This window comes from Papio anubis, chromosome 14 (genome assembly GCF_008728515.1).
Source record: "Papio anubis isolate 15944 chromosome 14, Panubis1.0, whole genome shotgun sequence".
Lineage (NCBI taxonomy): Eukaryota > Metazoa > Chordata > Mammalia > Primates > Cercopithecidae > Papio > Papio anubis.
Genome location: NC_044989.1, coordinates 23,787,591 through 23,815,163, shown reverse-complemented (window position 1 = coordinate 23,815,163; position 27,573 = coordinate 23,787,591). Strand labels below are relative to the sequence as shown.

At 39.9% G+C, this 27,573-nt stretch overlaps 1 protein-coding gene across 1 annotated transcript in view; it reads right to left on the bottom strand.

The window, feature by feature from the left end:
• The window catches only part of FAM228B (family with sequence similarity 228 member B), a 46,938-nt gene that overhangs the window by 17,848 nt on the left and 1,517 nt on the right, over nt 1-27,573 (bottom strand). Inside the window, 5 exon segments of the mRNA XM_009183786.4 lie at nt 2,486-2,642; nt 2,737-2,824; nt 9,220-9,300; nt 10,626-10,817; nt 13,705-13,773. Of these exon segments, the coding sequence (XP_009182050.1) occupies nt 2,486-2,642; nt 2,737-2,824; nt 9,220-9,300; nt 10,626-10,817; nt 13,705-13,773 (587 nt within the window).

Below are 27,573 nucleotides of genomic sequence, written 5' to 3'. Positions count from 1 at the left end.
TACTAAAAATACAAAAATCAGCTGGGTGGGGTGGCATGTGCCTGTAGTCACAGCTACTCAAGAGGCTGAGACAGGAGAATTGCTTGAACCCGGGAGGCAGAGGCCACTGCACTCTGACCTGGGCGATAAAGCAAGACTCTGTCTCAAAAAAAGAAAAAGAAAAAAAAAAAAAACTACAATGAGACATCATGTCATCCCAGTTAAAATGGCTTATATCCAAAAGTCAGGCAATAACAAATGCTGGCAAGGATGTAGAGAAAAGGGAATGCTTGTACTCTGTTGGTGGGAATGTAAATGGGTACAACTACTATGGAGAACAGTTTGGAGGAGTCTCAAAAAACTAAAAACAGACCTACCACATAATCCAGCAATCCCACTGTTGCATACATACTCAAAAGAAAGGAAATCAGTATATTGAAGAGATATCTGCACTCCCATGTTTGTTGCAGCACTGTTTACATTGGTCAAGATTTGGAAGCAACCTAAGTGTCCACCGACAGATGAATGGATAAAGAAAATGTATTCACACACAATGGAGTGTGTGTGAATTTGACCAATATTCACCCATAAAAAAGAATAAGATCCTGTTATTAGCAACAATATGGATGGAACTGGAGGTTATTGTGCTAAGTGAAATAAACCATGCACAGAAAGACAAATATCACATGTTATCACTTATTTGTGGGATCTAAAAATCAAAACAATTGAACTCATGGAGATGGAGAGCAGAAGGATGGTTACCAGAGGCTGGAAACTATATTGGGAGGGTAAAGGGTAAGTAGGGATGGGGCTAATAGGGACAAAAAAATAGCAAGAATGAGTAAGACCTCGTATATGATAGCACAACGAGGAGACTATAGTCAGTAATACTTTAACGTACATTTTAAAATAACTGAAAGGGTAAAACTGGATTCTTTGTAACATGAAGAATAAATCATTGAGGGGATGGATACCTCATTTACATTATGTGATTATTATGAATTGCATGCCTGTATCAAAACATCTCATGGACCTCATAAATATATACACCTACTATGTACCTACAAACACTAAAATTAAAAAAAAAAAGATATCAAGACTCCTATTCCTATACTAAGCAGAAATCTGCTGTCATTGGAAGACAGACAGGAAACTGCCATCCAAGAACAACCACAGATACAAGGTCAAGTTTGGCTGCCACAAGGATAAGGAAAAGGAACCACAGGAAAGCCCTGCTCCTGAGGCCTAAGCACACAGAGCTTGCCTAAAACTGAAGCTCCATGAGAAAAACATAGGATATTCCTCTGCCTCCACCAGGAGCCCTGCAATAAGCAACATGCAACAGCGGTGTACTCCCGTGGGAGAGGCAAGAGCATGGGGAGAACACCCCTCCACTTCTATGATGCCAGCTTGCATGGATAGCTGAAAACTGAGGAAGGAGCAGAAACACTTGAGAAAATCCCTCTGGCACCTCACCCCCACTAAGCACAAGGAAAAGCAGCCCGGCCACTAGAGGTATTCAAGCCTGTGGTGCACTAAAGGTAACAATAGCAATAACAATACCCAAATGCAACTCAACTCCAACTAGATAAGGCTAATCCTCCACACTAATACTTGACAGAAGAAAAGGCATATCCATTTCTAGACATAAATACTCCATGTACACTGTTCTTCTACATCAAATATCTGGCACTCAATAAAAAATTACAAGACATGCACAAAAAGCAAGGGAAAACAAGCCACTGTCAAGAGATAAAGCAATCAAGAGAACTAGATTCATAATGTTGGAATTACCAGATAGGGAGTTTTAAATAATTAATATGGTAAAGAATCTAGTGGAAAAGGTGGACAATATGCATGAACAGATGAAGAATTTCAGAATAAATAAAAACTGTCTAAAAATTGAAATGGTAATGCTAGAAATTTGAAAATCATGATATCAAAGATGAAGAGTTCCTTTGAAGGGCTCTTCAGCAGACAGGACACAGCTAAGGAAGAACAGTGAACTCAAAAACAAGTCAGAAATCATCCAACTGAAAAACAAATAAGGAAAAAAAGAGTGCAAAAACAGAACAGAGTAAGAGCTATGGCACTGTGAGACATCATCAAGTGATCTAATATACATATAATTGAAGTCTCAGAAGGAAGAAAAAAAGCAGAGAGAATGGGAAATAAGAAATATTTGAAGTGATAATGGTCTAGAATTTCCCCAAAATAATAAAAGATATAAAACCACACATACGAGAACCTCAGAGAACATTAAGATAGAAAGAAAAAAAATATATAGACAGATCATAATCTAGCTAAGGAAAACCAAAGAGAAAGAGAAAATCTTGAAAGTACCCAAGAAAAAAGAAACATCACATATGGAGAAATGAAGATAAGAATTATAGATTTTTTAAAAAATGAAAATTTTAAAAAATCATAACTATGAAAAATTTTATAACAGTCTCAAGAATTTTCAAAGTCCAAAAGGTTCTATCATTTCTAGTATATTAACCATTACCTTCTCCTTTTACAAAATTCACTTTCTATGTATCGTGTAGGCAGTTTCAGCCACTCATTTGGAGTCATAAAGTGCCTTGAATTAGAAATTTGTGGGAATCTGGAATGCAGCTGAGCCTTCTCAACTTCTTTGAATTCTTTTATTGAATATATTTTGCCTGCAGGAAGAATAAAAATCTAAATTAACATCCTTACATGCAACTGCCATTGCTCTTGGGCTATGAAATCATATAACAATCAGGAACTAAGTACCAGTCTCACACTGAAGAAGAGTTCTTTTTTCATTATCCTTGTCATATTGTGCTTTTTTCAAAGGGTCACGAAATGGTGGGATGGTAACCTACAAGAGAGGCACTTGTGTAAGGTCTGAGTTGCAACGCTGAGTAGTAAACATTTTCACTCTATTCGAAGCATCCACATACGGATGGCTCTTATGCTGGAAGGGTAAATAATATGGTATTTACAAATAGCTGGCTTACCATTATATTTGTTTAATATACTACAAAGAGATGGGGGTATATCAATACCTCTCTTAAGGCCCTCCAGTCAAAGAGACAAAGTTAGCTCTTGTTTCAGTGTGGGTTCAATCTTCAAAAATTATTTTGTTGTTATCATATGTTCCCAAATTTAAAAAATTCCTTTCCCATGCACAAAAGAAAAAATATATCCATATATTCATCTTAATCCCTAACATTGATAATCAACAACATAACTAACATTACTGAAAACTTAACCAAGTTATTCAAAATATAGATCATTTGTGAGCCAAAGTATGGAAGCACTAAATCTATGTTAATGGCCATAATTATCAATATCAAAATGACAGTTCTACATATGAAAACAGGATTCACGAACAACAACATTCATCATTTAGGCCTAGTCAGGGAAATTCTACCACAAGCTTAAAAGGTCACTCATGTATTTTTCTCATGCTCATCAGGCTAGTTTTTCAGGGGTAGTTATAATACACATCATGACTATTAGAGTTAAAATAAACGGTGATCAGACTGCCCAGTATAAGTTTGCTTCTACAGAAGTTATGAAGAGTGCTACTCATAAAATATCAAGAAAATATTAACTTGCTGTAAAAAGGAACAAAAAAAAGGTGCTATCATTTTCAGGTATTTGTATGTGACGTATTCACATATGAAGAGCAAATCAAATTTTAAATGACACCGGACTCTGCTGCTGGAGAGTTACTGTGCTGCTCTGGAGGTGTCAGAGCCTTGCTTTTTGATGTTTCTTGTGTCCTTACATTGACATCTGTGCATCTGGGGTAATGGAGGCTTCTTCCTGCTTTTTGGATTTGCGTCCACAGGGAAGGACTTTTTCCTGGAGATGTGTCTATGGTGTTGGATGGGTAGGACACTTTGGCCTTGATCCTGGGTACGTGTAACAGTGTAGTCTCCATGATTTCTTTGGGTGCAAACAGCATCAGTGGTGTCTGTGTTTTCCTCGGTGGCTTAGGGTACAGTTATTGGAGGATGTGGTAAGGCTTTGCTGGGGATGGGGACATTAGGCAGGCCAGTCCCCAGCCTCAGTGGAAGCAGTGGCAGGCTGAGGGTGCCTGTCCTTGGTCTTCAGAGCAGTATACACTGGTACCGGTGTTACAGGTTCAGGTGGGCCAGTTCTTGGGTCTCCAGGTGGCTTGCTTGGGTGCATGCAGTGGCCGTGGTGGGCCAGGTGGATGAGCAGGTTCTTGAACCCCTGGGCAGCACTCATGGCATGGACAATGGCAGTAGCAATGATGAGACAACCCTCTGTCTCCCAAGTGGTCTACATGGGTGTTGGCAGTGGCTGCAACAGGCTGGGTGGGCCAGTCTCCAGACCCGCAGTTGGCATGTGCAGGAGGGTGCCAGCTGTGGTGGTAGCAGCAGGCTGGTGGGCTCTCGCCAACGGTGGTGGATGGGGCAGGGCGATCCCCCAGCCCCCTGCAGAGTACTTGGGTAGGGGTGCTGGTGGCTGTGCTGTGGCCCTGCTGCTGTGGAGGGTGGGGTTGCTTTCAGTGGCAGCTGGCATACGCAGGCAGTTAGGGAGTGTATGTTTCAGCCTAGGTGATGCTGCAGGTGGGGCCTGTCCTCTGGGCACAAGAAAGTGAGACGTGGCCCCCGTGCTGAAGTCAGCAAGGTTGCTGCCAGCTGCTCACACCTCAGCCCTCTCCATCTGCAGGCATCCCCCATGTTAGTCTCAGGGCCGAGCAGGCTGCCTCACCTCCCTCTCCTTCCTCACCTTAGATGTTTCCTTGTCACTTCTCTGTGGAATTCCAGTGTTCCTCTCAGATGACATGTTCCAAGTACAATTTTCTACTCGCCATTTTGGCTCTTCTGTGGAGGAGGCGAGTGTCAGATGCCTCAAGCCAGTTATCTTGAAGCTCTCCGACAGGGTCTTGCTCTGTCGCCCAGGCTAGAGTGCAGTAGCTCACTGCAGCTTCGACCTCCTAGGCTCAGGCCATCCTCCCACCTCCACCTCCCAAGTAGCTGGGACCACAGGTGTGCGCCACCATGTCCAGCTAATTTTTAAAATTTTTTGTAGAGACAGGATCTACCTATGTTGCCCAGGCTGGTCTTGAACTGCTGGGTTCAAGCCATGCTCCCACCTCAGCCTCTAAAGTGGTGGAAGTGGTGGTGGGATTACAGGCATGAGCCACCGTGCCTGGAACAAATTTGAAGTTTTAAATTGAAGATAGAAATAAAGAAAAATCTAAAGTTTTACCAACAATTATAAATCCGGAGACTCCTATCTCTACTGACAGCACTTGTACATCATAAATGGAGGTATTATAACCCAGTGGTTCTGAAACTTTTTTTTTTTTTGAGACACAGTCTCACTCTGCTGCCAGGCTAGAGTGCAGTGGCGTGATCTTGGCTCACTGCAACCTCCACCTCCTGGGTTCAAGTGATTCTCCTGCCTCAGCCTCCCAAGTAGCTGGGATTATAGGCGTGAGCCACTGCGCCCGGCCGGAACTATTCTATTTCAAAACGTTGTTGTTATATCCAAATAACGTTTGTGTATATGGCTTAGATCTATTGAAATTTACTATATTAGAAAATAAAACAGGAAATTTTAAATTGCTTATTAATTTTAAAATAATAATATGCCTATTGTTGAACATATCTTTCTACAAAAAATGACTCTATTTCCCAAAATAAAACAAAAAATGAGAAGAGTAACATTGTTTTACATTTTTGTAAACTTCTTTATGTCTTGCTTAATAGAAGACAAGCGGATTCTCATATCTGCTTCTGCAAGCAATCTGTTGAGATTTGTTTAGTTGTTGTATATGAAGAGAATCCATATAGAGATATGTAGTTGAAAAAGGTAGGAGTATTTTAACAGCCTTTTAAGATCATTGTGGATATTTGTTTTTGATACTATACCCAAACTCAGTAAGAGATAGTTTCTTAAAGGTTAGTTACGATGTGGAATTTGAAACCATATCCATGAATTTTTCATACTCTTCTACTAAGTCCATTAGTCTATTTTGCACTTCAAATGAATCTTTTTCCAACGCATAATTTTGTAACATTCGGGGGGAAATTGGATCATGGAGTTAGGCAAGATCTTCCAAATGTTTGTACATTTCATTACTTAATATCAAAGAACCACATTCATTAATATCATTACCAATTTCATCAGTAAAGTCTTTTGAGTATTAGGACACTGTCACACTTCTGATGGTGAATATGAGTGTTCCAAAATTCCAAATGTTTTGCTTGAAAGCTCACCTTTTATCACTGGCAACAAATATTGCCAGTAGTTTTTCTCAAAGTGACAAGCTGACTTCATTCATTTTCCAGAAAATATCTGCCAAATACCCAAGACTTACTAACCATAGTTTGCAAGTCATTCTTTCAAGTAAACATGGTGTTTCACGAAAGAAATTTTAAAAAGCAGCCAGTTCAGCTCACAATTCAAGCAATCCTCCATATTTCAGTATGCAGCAGAAGTGCTCTTCACATACTCCTATTTCATCACAAAGAATATCTAAAAGATGCGTACTGAAGGAGCAAGACTTAGTACTAAGTTAATAATTTTTAAGTAGAGCTGCACGAAGCACATGCAAAGAAATGCTGAAGATCCATCTGAAGGGAAGGAATCAAGCCTCTATGTTCCTAAAGTCAGATCTGTCCCACTCCCAGGAAAGGAAGATAGACAGGGTCATTTGGGTTGGTCTGAAGTCAGGTGTTCTGGGCCATCTCAAGCCCTACTGTTGAAAGAAGAGGCAGGATGAACCTTTTCTGTACTGGGGAAATTGAAAGGGGGAAAGGAGATAATGTTGGGTATCTCCACTTGATAACCCAGAATTGAGAATAAGGACAAGCTTACAGACTCTGCAGCAGCTCAGAAGCAGGGTCTGGGAGGTGCCAGGTCCATAAAGAGTACAGAGCAGGACACCAGGAGCCCAGCCTGTGGAGCCTACCCGAGACACTCTCAGGTGGAGTCTCTGCCAGACATGGGTAAGGACCTGGATCTAAAGACATGGAACAGCAATGCTGGGTCTACAAATGGGGCCAGCACCTGAGCTACAGCATGTGACCATAAGGAATAACAACCATAGTACAACCTGGACCTGGGACCAGAGATGTGCCCCACCAAGAACTGGGAGGCTGCAGGACCATTTTGTAGGATGACACAAACCCACAGCATGATGGTACAACTCAAGGTTGAATGTCTCCAAAAACAATTAATATTGGACTTCTCACTGATTTGCACACATCAGGGCCAATACCAGTTCTAATAAAACCTCTCTAAAAAGGGTAAAAATTATCCCCTGAACACCATTTTAAAAAATGGTATCTAGGCCGGGCACAGTGGCTCACACCTGTAATCCCAGCACTTTGGGAGGCGACGTGGGCGGATCCCGAGGTCAGGAGTTCAAGACCAGCCTGACCAACATGGTGAAACCCCGTCTCTACTAAAAATACAAAAATTAACCAGGCCTGGTGGTGTGAGCCTGTAATCCCAGTTACTCGGGAGGCTGAGGCAGGAGAATCGCTTGAACCCAGGAGGCGGAGGTTGCAGGAGCTGAGATCGCACCATTGCACTCCAGCCTGGGCAACAGAGTGAGACTCCATCTAAAAAAAAAAGAAAAAAAAGGGTATCTATTTCATACGTGCAATAAACCTTTTAAAATAATTTGTGTCACTAAATTAACTTGAATGCAATGCAATTATATTTTTTCAGCCATAAAATTTTTCTTTTTTTTTTTCCCCAGACAGCGTCTTACTCACTCTGTTGCCCAGGCTGGAGTGCAGTGGCACTCAATCTTGACTTACTGCAGCCTCCACCTCCCAGGTTCATGTGATTCTCCTGCTTCAGCCTCCTGAGTAGCTCAGACTATAGGTGCATGCCACCACACCCAGCTAATTTTTGTACTTTTAGTAGAGACAGGATTTCACCATGTTGGTCAGGCTGGTCTTGAACTCCTGACCTCAGGTGATCGACCCACCTCAGCCTCCCAAAGTGCTGGGATTACAGGCATGAGCCACCACGCCCAGCTGCCATAAAATTTTTCTAGAGATCTATTGTACAACATGATGGCTATAGTTAATAACAAGGTATTGTATTCTTGAAAATTGCAAAGAGAGTAGATTTTATGTGTTCTCACTTAGAAAAAAGCTGGTGTTTGTGAGGCAATGTATGTTCATTGGTTTAGTCATTCCACAATGTACACATATTTCAAAACAACATTTTATACAAGATAAGGCCAGGCGCAGTGGCTCAGGCCTATAATCACAGCACTTTGGGAGGCCAAGGAGGACAAATCGCTTGAGGTCAGGAATTTGAGACCAGCCAGGCCACCATGGTGAAACCTAGTCTCTACTAAAAATACAAAAATTATCCGGGCGTGATGGCACATGCCTATAATCACAGTTACTCAGGAGGCTGAGGTGGGAGAATCTCTTGAACCCGGGAGGCGGAGGTTGCAATGAGCAGAGATCGCGCCACTGCACTCCAGCCTGGGTGACAGAGTGAGACTCTGTCTGAAAAAAAACAAAACAAAACAAAACACCACATCTGTGCTCTGCTATTTACAGCTGGGTGACTTTGACAAGTGACCTGAGCCTCACTTGTCTCATCTGTGACTTACCTCATGCAGTACGCAGTGAAGATGAAATAAATGTGAAAAAAACCCTAAGACTTGGTTAATCCTTCAGTGTAAGGTTGATTAATTCTGCTATTAGTAACAGAATACCATGCAATGAAGAAAATTATATATTTATATTTTGACAAAGAAGAAAATAATAAACTATTGAGGGAGGGGAAGCCCATTATAAAACCAAATGTAACTCCATTCTTATAAAATAAAAATGTGAATATACACACATATATAGAAAGAAATCTAGATAAATATACAGAAAACTGTTAATGAGTTAACATTATAATGAATTAATTCTGGGTAATGGAATTTTGGTTTTTTATTTTCTTAATTTGAAAATCAATTTTCTTATTTACCTATCATGAAAATGTGTTACTTTTGTAACAAATTTAAAAGTCTATGGAATTTTTAAACGCTACCTATTACCCAATCATTATCCAGTATTTTCCACTTTTGTGGAGATTTAATTTACTTTGGCCTTTGGCTTTTTGTTCCTTTCTAAGATCAGGCGATGGGAAACTATGCTTAAAATGTTACCGCACTTCTAGGGAGTCACTTTAGGACTGCTCGTGTATTAGGGCTGCTCAAAACAACCAAACACATAATACCAAAGTTAAAAAAGAAATCTACCCTACCTTCAGAAAATTGGGGTCCTTCTTGCTCATATAAAAGGGATCATACTCTTTTGGATCATAATGTTCTATAAATGCATTTCCCTATAGCAAGGAAATAAAACCACACACAAGAACAAGAGGTGCACAGTTAATTTTGAGTATATCAGGACTTGAGAGTCAAACACACAGTATCATTCTTATGCTTGAAAGCGGCATCAGTGATAAATGCAAAAAGAAAGAGAAGGCTACATTTGAAATTTAATTTATTCAACCAATAAGGTACAGTGAAGGAAGGAATCTACTTAAAATCTGTAAGATTTTAATAAAGAATTTTGGAACACTAAAAGATTTGGGAATTTGCTTTTAAATGCTTACTAGTCAAACATCTCAGATTTTTGAAAAATGCTAGAAGAACAGCTATATTTTAGAGCTTTGCAAATAATCAAGTTCCAGAACAAAAGAAAAATATGTCCTGAAACCAGAGTCCAAATTATTTATTTATTTATTTTGTAATTTTAATTTTTTTTTTTTTTTTTTTTTTTTTTTTTTTTTTGAGACAGAGTCTTGCTCCATCACCCAGGTTGGAGTACAGTGGTGTGATCTCGGCTCACTGCAATCTCCACCTCGCAGGTTCAAGCGATTCTCCTGCCTCAGCCTCCCAAGTAGCTGGGATTACAGGTGCCCACCACCATGCCCGGCTAATTTTTATATTTTTATGAGAGACAGGGTATCACCATGTTGGCCAGGCTGGTCTCTAACTCCTGACTTCAGGTGATCCACCTGCTTCGGCCTCACAAAGTGCTGGGATTACAGGTGTGAGCCATGTACCCAGCCCAAACTTTTTAACTTGATAATTCAAATTAGCAATTACATGAGGAGGCCTGGGCGCAGTGGCTCACGCCCGTAATCCCACCAGTTTGGGAGGCCGAGGCGGGTGGATTACCTGAAGTCGGGAGTTTGAGACCAGCCTGACCAACATGGAGAAACCCCATCTCTACTAAAAATACAAAATTAGCCAGTGTGGTGGCACATGCCTGTAATTCCAGCTACTTGGGAGGCTGAGGCAGGAGAATTGCTTGAAGCCGGGAGGCAGGGGTTTGCAGTGAACCGAGATTGCGCCATTGTACTCCAGCCTGGGCGACGATCAAAACTCCGTCTCAAATAATAATAATGATAATAATAATATTAATAATTACATGGGGAAAACACAGAAAAATGGTTCTAATGTACACAATTAAACCTAATCTTCTTTTTCTGTCCTTTCCAAATGCCCTGGGTTTAAGAATACTTTATGCTATTATATAACAGGGAATAGATTATACATATGTAGAGGGGACAGGGACAGACTGACTGAATGATTATAAATGAACAAAGATGACATGAGGCTTTAAATCAACTGAAAAAAGCAACAAATGATCTCTTAGTACCTTTTTATTTACATGTTTTAAAAAGCCATCTAATTCCTCTTGCCTCCTTTTTTTAATCTTCTTATGTGAGCAAACTTTTTCTATAATTTTCTTCTGAAGAGGATCTGCCACATGGTCAACCCATCTTTTATATAACATCTCCTTTCTTCTTGCATTTAAGAAGGCATGATGTTGTAAATACTTATTTAGTTCCTAATAAACAGTGGTAGAAAAGACAAATACATTATCCTAAAGCTTTCTTGTTCTAAAATTTTCTAAAACTTAAAACTTCGTAGGTTTAAATTACTCCTAAGAATAACCCTCAAAGACATTCATTAATTCAATCATTTCTTTGGCTTTAACTTCTACTGTGTGACATACACTCTGCTGCAAATAAGGAAAACACAGGTATTTGGGGCAACATGCGTGCTCTCCCTGGGGAGAAAGACTAAAGAACAAATCAAAAGCAAGGCAAGGTGGCACCTGCCTATATTTCTAGCTACCTGGGAGGCTGAAGCTAGAGAATCGCTTGAGCCCAGGACTTCAAGGCTGCAGTACACTATGACTGGGACACTGCACTGTAGCCTGGGCAACATAGTGAAAACTCATCCCTAAGAAACAAACAAATTCACAAACAGTGGGAGGGGGAATATAACAAGATGTATATTTATATATGATGCATATATATACGGCATACTATAAATAAAATAACTGAAAACAGAGGAGAGAAAAACTGTTTCCTAGATTCTTAAAAGATTCCCAGTTTGGTGGGCCTCAGAAATTTAAACAGACCTACCATAAGACCCAACAATTCCCCTCCTAACCAAATGAATGAAAATTCAGGACTCAAAGAAATACTTGTATACCAGTGTTCATTCCAGCATTATTCACAATAGCCAAAAGGTGGAAATGATCCAAGTATCCATCAACAGATGAACAGATAAAATGTGGTATATACAAACCACATTTATTTACATGTGTAATATGGAATATTATTTAGCCATAAAAAGGAATGAAGTTCTGATATATGCTACAATGTGGATGAACTTTGAAAATAGTATGCCAAAGTGAAATAAGTCAGACACAAATGGACAAATAGTATAGGATTCCACATATATAAACTATCTAGAATAGCCAAAATTCCTAGAGACAGAGAGTAGATTAGAGGTTACCAAGTGCCTGGGGGAGGGAGAAATGACGAGCCACTGCTTACTGAATACAAACTTTCAGTTTGGAGTAATGAAAAAGTTTTGGAAATAGTGGTGATGGTTGCACAACATTATGAATCTAATCAATGACACTGAATGGTACACTTAAAAATGGTTAAAATGGCAAATTTTATATTGTGTATATTTACTTTTATATTGTATATGTTGAAAAAAATGATTAATTTTTTTCCAAAGCCAAGACTCCCAAAGTGGGAGACATTTGGGCTGGGCCTTTAAGAATGAGGATTTAGGCTACGTGCGATAGCTCACGCTGGTAATCCTAGCATTTCGGGAGGCCAAAGCAGGAGGATCACATGACCCCAGGAATTCAATACCAGCCTGGGGAAAAGAGTCAGACTCTGTCTCTACAAAAAAGTTAAAACTTGGCCAGGAGTGGTGGTAATCCCACACCTGTAATCCCAGCACTTTGGGAAGCCAAGGTGGGCAGAACACTTGAAGTCAGGAGTGCGAGACCAGCCTGGCCAACATGGTGAAACCACATCTCTCTCTACTAAAAATACAAAAGTTAGCTGGGCATGCTGGCATGTGCCTGTAATCCCAGCTACTTGGGAGGCTGAGGCAGAACTGCTTGAACCCGGGAGGTGGAGGTTGCAGTAAGCCAAGATAGCGCCATTGCACTTCAGCCTGGGCAAAGAAGTGAGACTCCATTTCAAAAAAAAAAAAAAAAAATTAAAACTTAGCTGGGCTTCATGGCTCACACCTGTAACCCCAACTACTCGGGAGGCTGAGGCAGGAGAATCACTTGAGCCTAGGAGGCCAAGGCTGCAGAGAGCTGTAATTGTGCCATTGCACTCTAGCCTGGGTGACAGAGTGAGACCCTGTCTCAAAACAAAACAAAAAAAAGAATACTTATCCAGGAAGAGAAGGGATGGTGGAAAAAGAGGAAGAAAAACATTCTATGAAAAAAGAAAAAAGGAAAAAAACCTTCAGTACAACTGACCTTCAGATTAAAAAAAAAAAAAAAAAAGGGCAAGAGTAAAGAGGCAGAAGTGTAGCACAACCTAATCCAAGTGGAGAGTAGCCTGCAAAGAAGGTGCTTGATTAGGCTACAAATTAATTCATTCTCACCAAACCTTCTTATCCAGCTTTCATATAGCAAATAAAGTCTTGTGACTACTAGGATGAGTGTGAACTTCAAAACGAAAAAAATAAAATATTAAGAACCCTGAGAGGTCTGCTAGGCCAAGTCCCTCCCTAACCTCTGGCCATAGCACACTTCAGCCATTCCCAATGTTAGTTCCTTTTCTTTTTAAAGAACTCTAAAGAAATTTCTTTTTTTTTTTTTTTTTTTTTTTTGAGACGGAGTCTCGCTCTGTCACCCAGGCTGGACTGCAGTGGCCGGATCTGAGCTCACTGCAAGCTCCGCCTCCCGGGTTCACGCCATTCTCCGGCCTCAGCCTCCCGAGTAGCTGGGACTACAGGCGCCCATAAAAACAGGTTACCCACTCCAGTGTCCCCGGTGTTTAGTACACTTCACATGGATGTTCTTCTTGTCACATTAAGCCCATCCTGGCTCAGTGTAGCCCTGTTCTATGTATATCTGAGTAATAATTACTCAGTGTGTTCTGCTAACAGCTCTTAAGGATTAGCTCATTTGTAGTGACTGCTGAAACCCACTAGGACAAAGAAACAAGTGAGTAGAGGGAAATTCCTGTGCCTCTCTGTGAAGGAATTCCCACGAAGTATACGAAGGGAGGAAGTCCATTAAAGCAATCTCAGACATCCCTTAAGGTTAATTCCAGGTGCAAGGGAGTATTCTTTTAATTCTTTTTTCCATATTTTCTAAATAGTTTTTATATGATATGCTACATATAAAAAGGAAAAACTACATTCAATTTTTAACTGAGATGCATTTTGTAGCCAGTTCTTACCTTAATTATATAATTTTCTCTGTATAATATTGATTGAATAGCTGCCTCAGTATCTTCTTTAGCTAAGACCTGAAAGGACAGAATTAAACTTTGAAAAGAAAGTCTTTAAAAACTATTAGTGCTATCTGGAATCATTATATTTACCATGACAGACATATCCCTGGAAAGTTCTCTATGCATGCAGTTTGCAGTTTGTCTTCTCCAAATCATATCATCGAGTGCTTTTATTTTTTTATTTATATATTTTTTGGAGACAGAGTCTTGTTCTGTTGCTTAGGCTGCTGGAGTGCAGCAGCACCATCTCAGCTCACTGCAACCTCCAGTGGGTTCAAGCGATTCTCGTGCCTCAGCCTCCCAAGTAGCTGGGATTACAGGTGTGCAACACATGCCTGGCTAATTTTTGTTTTTTTAGTAGAGACAGGGTTTTACCATGTTGGCCAGGCTGGTCTCGAACTCCTGGCCTCAAGTGATCTGCCTGCCTCAGCCTCCCAAAGTGCTGGGATGACAGGCCTAAGCCACCATGCCCAGCCCATCAAGTACTTTTTAAACAGTATTTCAACCTGTCTGCTCTCGGCTACAGCAAAATGTTAACTCAGCTCACAGATATTTTGAGTCCCAAAATGGTCAAATGTCTTTCCCGGAGTCACATGGTAGATAGAATCCATCTTTTTTCACATCTTATAAAATGCTTTTACTTTTCTGGGTTAAAATAGATTAAATTAGGCCTTTATTTGAGGCTTTCTGACTGTGTAAGACATACTGATCTTCCAGTGTTGATTCTTACAGAACTAGCTAAGAATATGTCAACAGTTTCACTAAAAGCTTAGTGCCACCTAAGGCAAACCCTATACATAGAAGAAATGTCACTAGTGAACAATAACACAAGGTCTTAGAAAGACTTTCTATTCAATCTCCTGCTCTTCTTTGTGTTCTTCCATAATGAATTCACCCACTAATTTTGTTTTTGAAAATTACTGAAACATAAGCCTACGGATATAATAAATCAAGGAAATGAGTTATATTTTTATTCATTAACTTATAACTGTATATAAAATGTAAAATTATAATTAAACAATTGGATCTTCTCAAAATGAAAGAAAGCTCTTATTAAAATAAAAGGAAACATATTCATTTAATTAATTTTTCCATGACCACTGACAAATTACCCAAGACTGAAACAAATTTCTTAGACAGTATTGACATAAATATAATTGTAATAAATTTATTTATCATTAGCGAATATGGCTATCAAATAAATATTAATAATAAATTTTATTTTTATGTACTTATTTTGGAGACAGAGTCTTGCTCTGTCACTTAAGCTAGAGTGCAGTGGTCTGATCATAGCTCACTGTACCCTCAAATTCCTGAGCTCAAGCAATGCTTCTGCCTCAGCCTCTCAAAGTGCTAGCATTACAAGCATGAGCCACCACCATACCCAGCCAAATACTGTTTTTATATACAAGTCACATTTTCAGATTTTGAAATAACACAATCTTTAGGGAATAGTGATATTAGTGACAAAATTATGACAGCATTAATTGTTCCATTTTTATAACAAATTTCCACAATTATTAAATACCTGCCAGAAAATGGAAGAGGTTGATTTCTAGCACAGAATTGCCTTTGAGATCCTCTTGTTATTACAAAAAAATAAAACATTCTCAAGTTAACTCTCAGTGGAAGTAGTTGTCTTTGGTCCCACTGCTTTTATTTCCAGAACAGATGAGTAAAATCTCATCTAAGAACTGTCCTTCCCCATTAACATCCAAAGAAGCCAAGGCTCATGGGAGCTAAGCAACAACTAGAAGCATAGAAAACTCAAATGAGTCTACTCTAGTTTGTTTTCTTTGTTATTTTTGCCTCATAGAATTGCCCTTCCTGGTAAGTCTGTACCCAGATATGGGTTAGTGAATTAACATTCCAGATAAAAAATATATATATAAAAAACAACAAACTGAAGACACTGGAGAGTTATCAAAAAGCAGGGAGTTACTGAATGCTATTCAGCACTAGGAAAAAACAAAAACAAACAAACAAAAAAACAGCACTAGATGAATTTCCAGTTTTTTATTAACTTGCCTGAGGAAGGGCCTTAGTCTGAGCTAAAGCAGGTGGCTAAAACTCAGATAGAAACATGCGGCCTAACTGGTTCAGAAATTAGAAGACAGAGTTTGGGGTAATCATGAGAGCTGGAAGGTGAAAGGAAAAATATTGGAAAGGAAGGAGCCAAAAAAGGGATGCCACAAATTCTGCAAATGAACTCTGACCAAATATCTGGCAACCTCTTAAACTGTACATGCATAAGGCAGACTCCATGTAGCCCAGCTAAAGATAAAAAAAGACTAAACAGTGACTTCATCTGCTGCCAACTTCAGGAAAGACAAGTTTGGAGTTCGAGTTCAGCCAAGATAACTGCTTCCTAAAACAAAAACTCAATATTCTTCAGAGGCATATAACAGAATCCAGACCCTCCACAATGTATCATTCATAATGTTCAAAATGTAATCTAGAATTACTAGACACATAAAGAAACAGAGAAATGTGACCCATAGACCAACTCTGAAATGACTCAAATGTTGGAATTAGACAACAAGGATTTTGGGGGCAGGGCTGAGATAGCCGACTAGAAGCAGTGTGATCAGAGGTTCCCATCGAAAAGAACCATAACAGCATGTGAATCCTGTACCAGCAACCAAAGTACCCAGGTTCTGTCATCAGAACTGACTAGGTGGCTGGCATGACCCACAGAGAGGAAGGAAGAACAGTGTGGTGTGGTGGCCACCTGAGAGCCACACAGGGCAGAGAAGCCCCCACCCCCCAGCCAAGGGAGGCAGTGAGTGAGCGCGCTACCCAGCCTGGGAAAACATGCTTTTTCCATGGGACTGTGCAACCCAAGGATCAGCAGATCCCATTCATGAGCCCACGCCACCAGGGCCTAGGATCCCAACCGCGGAGCGGTGCAGGTTCTCAACAGCTTCTAAGCTAGAATCTGCTTAAGCTTGCTGAGTTCCTGTGGGGAGGGACGACCAGCACCACAGCTGAGGCTGCCTGGTGTCTAAGCCATTTGAGCTCCTTGTGGGAGGGGTACAGCCAACATTGGGACTGATAGCCACCTAACACACTAAGCTCCCAGGGTCAGGGAAGGGAGCCATCTTTATAGCTCCAGGCCCCACTTTTCCCCTGCTGCAGCCAGGGAGGCTAGACAGCTTGGTCCCAAGAGGTATCATCCACCAGCCCAACACACCGGCTGTGGCAGACGGCAGACAGAGTGCCTCTTCAGGCCTGACCTTGACCCATCCCTTCTCACTGGGTAGGGCCTCCCTGCAGGAACTCCAACAACTCCAGCCAGGGGCTCAGGGACAGAACGCTGATCTCCCTGGCCCTGAGCCCCTAGGGATAGGGGTGGCCGCAGCCTCCACAGACCAGCAGACTTAGTCTTTGCTCCTGCTAGTTCTGAGGAATCCAGGCAGCCCAGACAAGTGGGTTTCCCCCAGTGAGGCACACCCCCTTCACCAATGGACAGTCAAAGTGCTTCATTAAACAAATCCTGCTCCCTGCGCCAGCCAACTGGGTAAGACCCTCCAACAGGGGTTGTCAGACACCCTATACAGGAGCATTCCTACTGGCATCAGGTTGGTACCCTAGAGGTTAGGGATCCCAGAAGAAGGAGAAGGCATCTATCTTTGCTGTTCTCCAGCCTCCTCAAGTGACATCTCCAGGTGCAGGAGTGAACCAGATTAATAGGGCCTGAAGTGAACCCCCAGCAAACTGCAGCATCTCCACAGAAGAGAGACCTGACCATTGCAAGAAAAACAGAAAGCAACAATAACAGCATCAACACAAAAAAAAGTTCCCAGAAAAACCCATCCAAGGGTCAGCAGCCTCAAAGATCAATACTAGACAAATTCATGAAGATGACAAAGAATCAATCAAAAAATGCTGCAAACCCAAAAGGCCAGAGTGCCTCTTCTCCTCCAAATGATTGCAACGCCTCTCCAGCAAAGGCACAGAACTGGACGGAGGATGAAATGGACAAATTGACAGAAGTAGGCTACAGAAGGTGGGCAATAACAAACTCCACTGAGCTGAAGGAGCATGTTCTAACCCAATGCAAAGAAGCTAAGAACCTTGGTAAAAGGTTACAGAAGCTGCTAACTAGAATAACCAGTTTAGAGAGGAACATAAATGACCTGGTGAAGCTGAAAAACACAGCAAGAGAACTTCGTGAAGCATACACAAGTTATCAATAGCCAAATAGACCAAGTGGAAGGAAGGATATCAGAGTTTGAAGACCATCTTGTTGATATAAGGCATGCAGACAAGATAAGAGAAAAAAGGAATGAAAGGGGACAAACAAAACCTCCAAGAAATATAGGACTATGTAAAAAGACCAAACCTAAGATTGATTGGAGTACCTGAAACAGGCGGGGAGAATGGAACCAAGTTGGAAAACACACTTCAGGATATTATCCAGGAGAACTTCCCCAACCTAGTAAGACAGGCCAACATTCAAATTCAGGAAATACAGAGAACACCACTAAGATACTCCATGAGAACATCAACCCCAAGACACATAATTATCAGATTCTCCAAGGTTCAAATGTAGGAAAAAATGTTAAGGGCAGCCAGAGAGAAAGGCCAGGTCACCTACAAAGGGAAGCCCATTAGATTAACAGCAGACCTCTCAGCAAAAACCCTACAATCCAGGAAAGAGTGGGGGCCAATATTCAACGTTCTTAAAGGAAAGAATTTTCAACCCAGAAATTCATATCTAGCCAAACTAGTGAAAGAGAAATAAAATCCTTTCCAGACAACCAAATGCTGAGTGATTTCATCACCACCAGGCGTGCCTTGCAAGAGCTCCTGAAGGAAGCACTAAATATGGAAAGGAAAAAACCACTAGCAACCACTGCAAAAACACACCAAAATATAAAGACCATGACACTATGAAGAAACTGCATCAACTAATGTGCAAAATAACCAGATAGCATCAGGATGACAGGATCAAATTCACATATAATATTAACCTCAAATGTAAATAGGCTAAATGACCCAATTAAAAGACACAGACTAGCAAATTGGATAGAGTCAAGACCCATCCATGTGCTCTATTCAGGAGACCCATCTCACATGAAAAGACACACATAGGCTCAAAATAAAGGAAAGTAGGAAAATTTACCAAGCAAATGGAAAGCAAAAAAAAGCAAAGGTTGCAATCCTAGTCTCTAACAAAGCAGACTTTAAATGAACAAAGACCAAAAAAGACAAAAAGGGCATTACATAATGGTAAAGGGATTAATTCAACAAGAAAAGCTAATTATCCTAAATATATATGTACCCAATACAGGAGCACCCAAATTGATAAAACAAGTTCTTAGAGACTTACAAAGAGACTGAGACTCCCAAACAATAATAGTGGGAGACTTTACACTGTAAATATTTGACAGATCAAATATTTACAAACTATAAAATATTTACAAACACTCCACTGTAAATATTTGACAGATCAATGAGACAGAAAATTAACAAGGATATTCAGGACTTGAACTCAGCTCTGGATCAAGCGGACCTAATAGACATCTACAGAACTCTCCACCCCAAATCAACAGAATATACATTCTTCTCAGTGCCACATGGTACTTATTCTAAAATCAATCACATGCTTGGAAGTAAAACACTCCTTAGCAAATGCAAAAGAACTGAAATCATAACAAACAGTCTTTCAGACCACAGTGCAATCAAATTAGAACTCAGGATTAAGAAACTCACTCAAGGCCAGGTGCGGTGGCTCATGCCTATAATTCCAGCACTTTGGGAGCACGAGGCAGGTGGATCACAAGGTCAGGAGTTCAAGACCAGCCTGGCCAAGATGGTAAAAACCCATCTCTACTAAAAATATAAAAATTAGCCAGGCACGGTGGTGCATGCCTGTAATCCCAGCTACTTGGGAGGCTGAGGCAGGAGAATTGCTTGAACCTAGGGGCAGAGGTTGCAGTGAGCTGAGATTGTGCCACTGCCCTCCAGCCTGGGCAACAGAGTGAGACTCTAACAAGAAAGCAAAGAAAGAGAAAGAAAGAAAGAAAAAGAAAGAAAGAAAGAGAGAGAGAGAGAGAGAGAGAGAGAAAGAAAGAGAGAAAGAAAGAGAAAGAAAGAGAGAAAGAGAGAAAGAAAGAGAGAAAGAAAGAAAGAAAGAAAGAAAGAAAGAAAGAAAGAAAGAAAGAAAGGAGGGAGGGAGGGAGGGAGGGAGGGAGGAAGGAAAGATAAAGAAAAAAGAAACTCACTCAAATCACACAACTACATGGAAATTGAACATGCTCCTGAATGACAATGACTTCTGGGTAAATAATGAAATTAAGGCAGAAATAAAGAAGTTCTTTGACACCAATGAAAACAAAAAGACAGTGTACAAGAATCTCTGGGACACAGCTAAAGCAGTGATAAGAGGGAAATTTATAGCACTAATTGCCCACATAAGAAAGCTAGAAAGATCTCAAATCGACACCCTAACATCACAATTAAAAGAGCTAGAGAAGCAAAGGCAAACAAATCCAAAATCTAGCAGAAGACAAGAAATAACTAAGAGCAGAATGAAGGAGATATAGAGACGAAAAAACCCTTCAAAAAAATCCATGAATCCAGGAGCTGGGTTTTTTTAAAAAATTAAGAAAATAAATAGACCGCTAGCTAGACTAATAAAGTAGAAAACAGAGAAGAATCAAACAGATACAATAAAAAATTATAAAAGGGATATTTTCATCACTGACCCCACAGAAATACAAACTACCATCAGAGAATACCATAAACACCTCCATGCAAATAAACTAGAAAATCTAGAAGAAATGGATAAATTCCTGGACACATACACCTCCCAAGAATAAACGAGGAAGAAGTCGAATCCCTGAATAGACTAATAACAAGTTCTGAAATTGAGGCAGTAATTAATAGCCTACCAAAAACAAAAAACAACAAAAGGCCCAGGACCAGAGGGATTCATAGCTGAATTCTACTAGAAATACAAAGAAGAGCTCATATCATTCCTTCTGAAACTATTTCAAACAACTGAAAAAGAGGGACTCCTCCCTCACTCATTTTATGAGGCCACCATCATCCTGATACCAAAATCTGGCAGAGACACAACAAAAAAAGGAAACTTCAGGCCAATATTCCTGTTGAACTACGATGCAAAATTGTCAATAAAATACTGGCAAACCGAATCCAGCAGCACATCAAAAAGCTTATCCACCACGATCAAGTCGGCTTCATCCCTGCAGTGCAAGGCTGGTTCAACATATGCAAATCAATAAACATAATCCATCACATAAATAGAACCAATGATAAAAACCACATGATCATCTCAATAGATGCAGAAAAGGCTTTCAATAAAATTCAACATCCCTTCATGTTAAAAACTTTCAATAAACTAGGTATTGATGGAACATATCTCAAAATAATATGAGCTATTTATGACAAACTCACAGCCAATATCATACTGAATGGGCAAAAGCTGGAAGCATTCCCTTTGAAAACCAGCACAAGACAAGGATGCCCTCTCTCACAATTCCTATTCAATGTATTACTGGAAGTTCTGGCCAGGGCAATCAGGCAAGAGAAAGAAATAAAGGGTATTCAAATAGGAAGAGAGGAAGTCAAATTGTCTCTGTTTGCAGATGACATGATTCTATATTTAGAAAACCCCATCATCTCAGGCCAAAGACTCCTGAAGCTGATAAACAACTTCAGCAAAGCCTCCAAATACAAATTTGATGTGCAAAAATCACAAGCATTCCTATACACCAACAATAGACAAGCAGAGAGCCAAATCATTAATAAACTCCCATTCACAGTTGCTACAAAGAAAATAAAATACCTAGGAATACAGCTAACAAGGGATGTGAAGGACCTCTTTCAGGAGAACTACAACCACTGCTCAAGGAAATAAGAGAGGACAGAAACAAATGGAAAAACATTCCATGCTCATGGATAGGAAGAATCGGTATCATGAAAATGGCCATACTACCCAAAGTAATTTATAGATTCAATGCTATTCCCATCAATCTACCATTGACATTCTTCACAGAATTAGAGAAAACTACTTTAAATTTTACATGAAACCAAAAAAGAGCCCATATAGCCCAGACAATCCTAAGCAAAAAGAACAAAGCTGGAGGCATCACACTACCTAACTTTAAACTATACTACAAGGCTACGGTAACCAAAACAGCATGGTACTGGTACCAAAACAGACATATTGACCAATGGAACAGAATGGAGACCTCAGAAATAACACCACACATCTACAACCATTTGATCTTTGACAAACCAGACAAAATCAAGCAATGGGGATAGGATTCCCCTTTAATAAAGAATTCCTTTAATAAAAGGATTCCCTATTTAATAAATGGTGCTGGGAAAACTAGCTAGCCATATGCAGAAAACTGAAACTGGACCCTTTCCTTACAGTGTATACAAACATTAACTCAAGATGGATTAAAGACTTAAATGTAAAACCCAAAACCATAAAAACCCTAGAAGAAAACCTAGGCAATAACATTCAGGGCATGGGCAAAGATTTCATGACAAAAATGCCAAAAGCAATTGCAACAAAAGCCAAAATTGGCAAATGGGATCTAATTAAACTAAAGAGCTTCTATACAGCAAAAGAAACTATCACTGGACTGAACAGGAAACCTACAGAATGGGAGAAAATGTTTGCAATCTACCCATCTGACAAAGGTCTAATATCCAGAATCTACAAAAAACAAACAAGTTTACAAGAAAAAAAAAATCAAAAAGTGGGCAAAGGATATGAACAGACGCTTCTCAAAAGAAGACATTTACATGGCCAACAAACACATGAAAAAAAGCTCAACATCACTGATCATTAGAGAAATACAAATGAAAACCATAATGAGATACCATCTCATGCCAGTCAGAATGGCGATTATTAAAGTCACAAAACAATAAATGCTGGTAAGGCTGTGGAGAAACAGGAGCACTTTTACACTGTTGATGGGAATGTAAATTAGTTCAACCATTGTGAAAGACAGTGTGGCGATTCCTCAAGGATATTAGAACCAAAAATACCACTTGACCCAGCAATCCCATTTCTGGGTATGTACCTAAAGGAATATAAATCATTCTACTATAAAGACACCTGCACATGTATGTTTACTGCAGCACTATTTACAATAGCAAAGGTATGTAACCAACACAAACACCCATCAATGATAGACTGGTTAAAGAAAATGTATATATACACCATGGAATACTATGCAGCCATAAAAGGGAATGAGACCATGTCCTTTGCAGGGACATAGATGAAGCTGGAAGCCATCATACTCAGCAAACTAACACAGGAACCAGAAAATCAAACACCGCATGTTCTCACTCATAAGTGGGAGTTGAACGATGAGAACACATGAACCCAGGGAGGGGAACAACACACATCAGGGCCAACTGGGGGCTGGGGAGCGAGGGGAGAGAGAGCATTAGGACAAACAGCTAATGCACGCAGGGCTTAAAACCTAGATGATGGGTTGATAGGTGCAGCAAACCACCATGGCACATGCAACAAACCTGCACATCCTGCACTTGTATTCCAGAACTTAAAGTAAAATAAGAAAAAAAAAAAAAGAAAATTATATTGACATGAAAATCTGAAAAAAAAAGAAGACAAGGATTTCAGGACAGTTATGATAGCTATGCTTAAAAATATGCTCATAATTAATGAATAGAAAATCTTAGCACAGAATAGAAATGATAAAAAACCAAGTGGAAAATACAATTCTTAAATTTGAGAAATAAACAAACCTCAATGGGTTAGCAGCAGATCAGAGAGGACATAAAAATTGTGAACTTGAGGACAGATCATTAGAAATTACCCAATCTGAAAAAAAGGAAGAAGAAATATTAGAAAATAATGAACAGAGTCATAGTGACATATGAGATAATATCAAAAGATTCAACAAATGGATAATCAGAGTTGCAGAAATGAGGAGTAAAAGAATGGAACAGAAAACAACTGTTTGAAAAAATAATGTCTGGATGAGAACTTTCACTTTTGGACAAGACAGAGTAACAGGAAACAGACTTACTCTCCCACCTGAAACAACTTTAAAAAAAAGATAAAATAGATGAAACAACAGTTTCCAAGATATCGAACATCAGGCAAAGAAGAACAGTGGCCCCTGGCCCCTGAGAAACAGAAAACAAACAGCCCAGCTGTCTGCCTGAATTGAGGAGTAGGGATGGGAGTCTGGAGAGGCCAGAGCAGTTGGAGTTCATAGGTTAGAGTACTAGAGGGAGGAAGGCTACAAGAACGGAGCTCTGGAGATCTGCAGGGTCAAGTCCGCAGAGGTCCCCTTGAGTCTTCATCTGATGGTAAACACTATATGCCTGTGAGAAAAATACCCAAAGGAACAATGGGCAAAGAAACACCTGCAAGAATTAAGGAATCAATCCCTAGAGGTCACACAGTCCCAGGAGTATTCGTTCCCTTTAGCATCAGCCAGAGGAAAAAAAATCCCATAGTTCGAAGTGCATAGAGTAGAGTATTTGGAAAGGTTTTGTATCAGTACTGAAACAAAATTGGCCCTATGGCAGACACCGCTGTGGTCCTGCCTAGCAAAACTTCGGAGGCAAGACCTGAAAGAATCCTGCTGTGTCCAAATAACTTAACTGAATCCGAGGGGAAAAATGAAGAATATTTATGGGAAATCTGTGCACTTGTATTTAAAAAAAAAAAGAATATTTATGGCAAACCAAAAATATCTGGCACTCAACATGGTTAAAATTCAGTCTTGCATTCAATCAAAAATCACCAGGCATACAAAGAAATAGGAAAATTTAACCAATAATCACCAGGTATACAAAGAAATAGGAAAATTTAACCAATAATAATAAGGAAAATTAACCAAAACTGTCCCCAAAATGACAAAGACACTATAATTATTATACCAGGACATTAAAATCATTATTATTCTTGTAGTTCATAAGTTAAGGAAGCTAGAGGAAGAATAGACATGTTGAGACAGAAGAAAATGTTTGAAAAAGAACTAAGTGCCAGGTATGATGGCTCACACCTGTAATCCCAGTGCTTTGGAAGGCCAAGGTAGGAGGCTCACTTGAGGCTAGGAATTCAAGACCAGACTGGGCTATATAGCAAGATCCTGTCTCAACAACAGCAGCAGCAACAAACAAACAAAAGACAGCAACAAAAGGATCCAGATGAACCTTCTATGGATGAAAATTATAATACTTGAGATGAAAAATATGCTAGGTAGGTTTATTAGCAGATTAGACATTACAGAAAGTTAGTGAACTTAAAAGCATAGCAACAGAAGCTTTCCAAAATGAAATGCACGGGGGAAAAACTGAAGAAAATAACCAGCATATAAGTGAGCTACAGGACTTCAAGCAGGTTATTGTACATACAGTTGTATTTCCCAAAAGATGGAGTAGAAAAAATGTATTTCCCAAAAGATGGAGTAGATGGAATAGAAAAAATATTTTAAGAAATAGGCCAGGCATGGTGGCTCATGCCCGTAATTCCATCACTTTGGGAGGCCAAGGCAGGTGGATCACTTGAGGTCAGGAGTTCAAGACCAGCCTGGCCAACATGGTGAAACCTCGTCTCTTCTAAAAATACAAAAATTAGCCAGGCATGGTGGTGCACATCTGTAATCCTAGCTACTCAGGAGGCTTAGGCACAAGAATCGCTTGAACCCAGGAGGCGGAGGTTGGAGTGAGCTGAGATCATGCCACTGCACTCCAACCTGGGTGACAGAGTGAGACTCACTTGAAAAAAAAAAAAAGAAAGAAAGAATGGCTGAAAAATGTACAGATTTATCAGAAACTATAAACCCACAGATACAAGAAGTTCAACAAACTCTGAGCAGTGGAGAAATTGTAACTTTCACACATTGCTATAAAAATTTAAAACGGTATCACTGCTGTGGGAAACAGTTCAGCAGTTCCTCAAAAAGTTAAACATAGTTACCATATGACCCAACAATTCCACTCCTAGGTTACATACCCAAGAGAACTGCAATCATATGTTACCTAAAAAGTTACACACAAATGTTCATAGCAGCATTATTCATAATAGCAAAAAACAGAAACAACTCAAATGTCCATCCACTGATGAAGGGATAAACAAAATGTGATACTCAGACAATGGAATATTATTTGGCCATCAAAAGGAATAAAGTACTGCTTATGCTATGACATGGAGGAACCCTGAAAACATTATACTAAGTGAAAGCAGTCATGATTCCATTTGTATAAAATGTCCAGAGTAGACAAATCTGTTTAGACAGGAAGTAGATGAGTGTTGCCAGCAGCCAGAGAGGGAGGGGAATGGGGAGTGACTGCTAAAAGGTGTGAGGTTTCTTTTTGGGAGTGATTAAATGTTCTGGAATTAGATAGTGGTGACAGTTGCACATATTGGGGAATATACTAAAAAACACTGAAAATAAAAATTCTGAATTTTTAAAAAATAAAAAACACTAAATTGTACACTTTAGTGAATCTTGGCCAGGCACGTGGCTTATGCCTGTATTCCCAGCACTTGGGGAGGCTGAGGCAGGCAGATCACTAAGTCAGGAGATAGAGACCATCCTGGCTAACACAGTGAAACCCCCTCTCTACCTTTTTTTGTAAAAATACAAAAACAAAAATTAGCTGGGCTTGGTGGTGGGCTCCTGTCATCCCAGCTACTTGGGAGGCTGAGGCGGGAGAATGGCGTGAACCCGGGAAGTGGAGCTTGCAGTGAGCCGAGATCACACCACTGCACTCCAGTCTAGGCGACAGAGCAAGACTCCGCCTCAAAAAAAAAAAAAAAAAAGTAGTGAATCTTATGGCATATAAACTATATCTCAATAAGAAGAGTCCAACAGTAAGAATACAAACCACCCAACCTAAAATTGCCAATTTTAAAGTGGGCGAAAGATTTGAACAAACACTTCGCCTAAGAAGAAGACAGATAAATGGCAAGTAAGACTTGAAAAGATGCTCATCATTAGTCATTAAGGAAATGCAAATTAAAACCACAATGAGATGTCACTATACATCTTTTGAAAATGTCTTGAGTTTAAAAGGCCATACAATAAATAAGTAAATAAAACTATTCCAAATGTTGGCTAGATTATGAAACAACTGGAACTCTCACACACTACTAGTGGTTATGCAAAATAATTCAATGACTTTGGAAACTAGTTTGGCAGCTTCATAAAAAGTTAAAATTCATTTACTATATGACCCAGTCATTCCACAACTAAATATCTACCCAAGAGAAATGAAATCATATGTCCATCAAAGACACACACATGAATGTTCATAACAGCTTTATTTGTAATAGCCCCAAACTGGAAACAACCCAAATGTCCATAAACAGGATGAACAAATTGGGATATATCCATATAAGGGAATAGCATTCAACCAAAAAAGGAATGAAATATTGATACATACAACATGGGTGAGGGGCAAAATAATTGTGATGAGTGAAAGAAACCAAACAGAAGGAAAAGAAATATATACTGGAAGATTCCATTTGTATATAATTTTTTAAACGCAAACTAAACTACAGTGACAGAAAGCAAAGCAGGCTGGGCACGGTGGCTCACACCTATAATCTCAGCACTTTGGGAGGCTGCGGAGGGCAGATCACTTGAGGTCAGGAGTTTGAGACCAGCCTGGCCAACATGGTGAAACCCCATCTCTACTAAAAATCCAAAAAAATTAGCCAGGTGTGCTGGCACAGGCCTGTAATCCTAGCTACTCGGAAGGCTCAGGTAGGAGGATCGTTTGAACCTGGGAGGTGGAGGTTGCACTGAGCCGAGATCACGCCAGTGCATTCCTGGCTGAGTG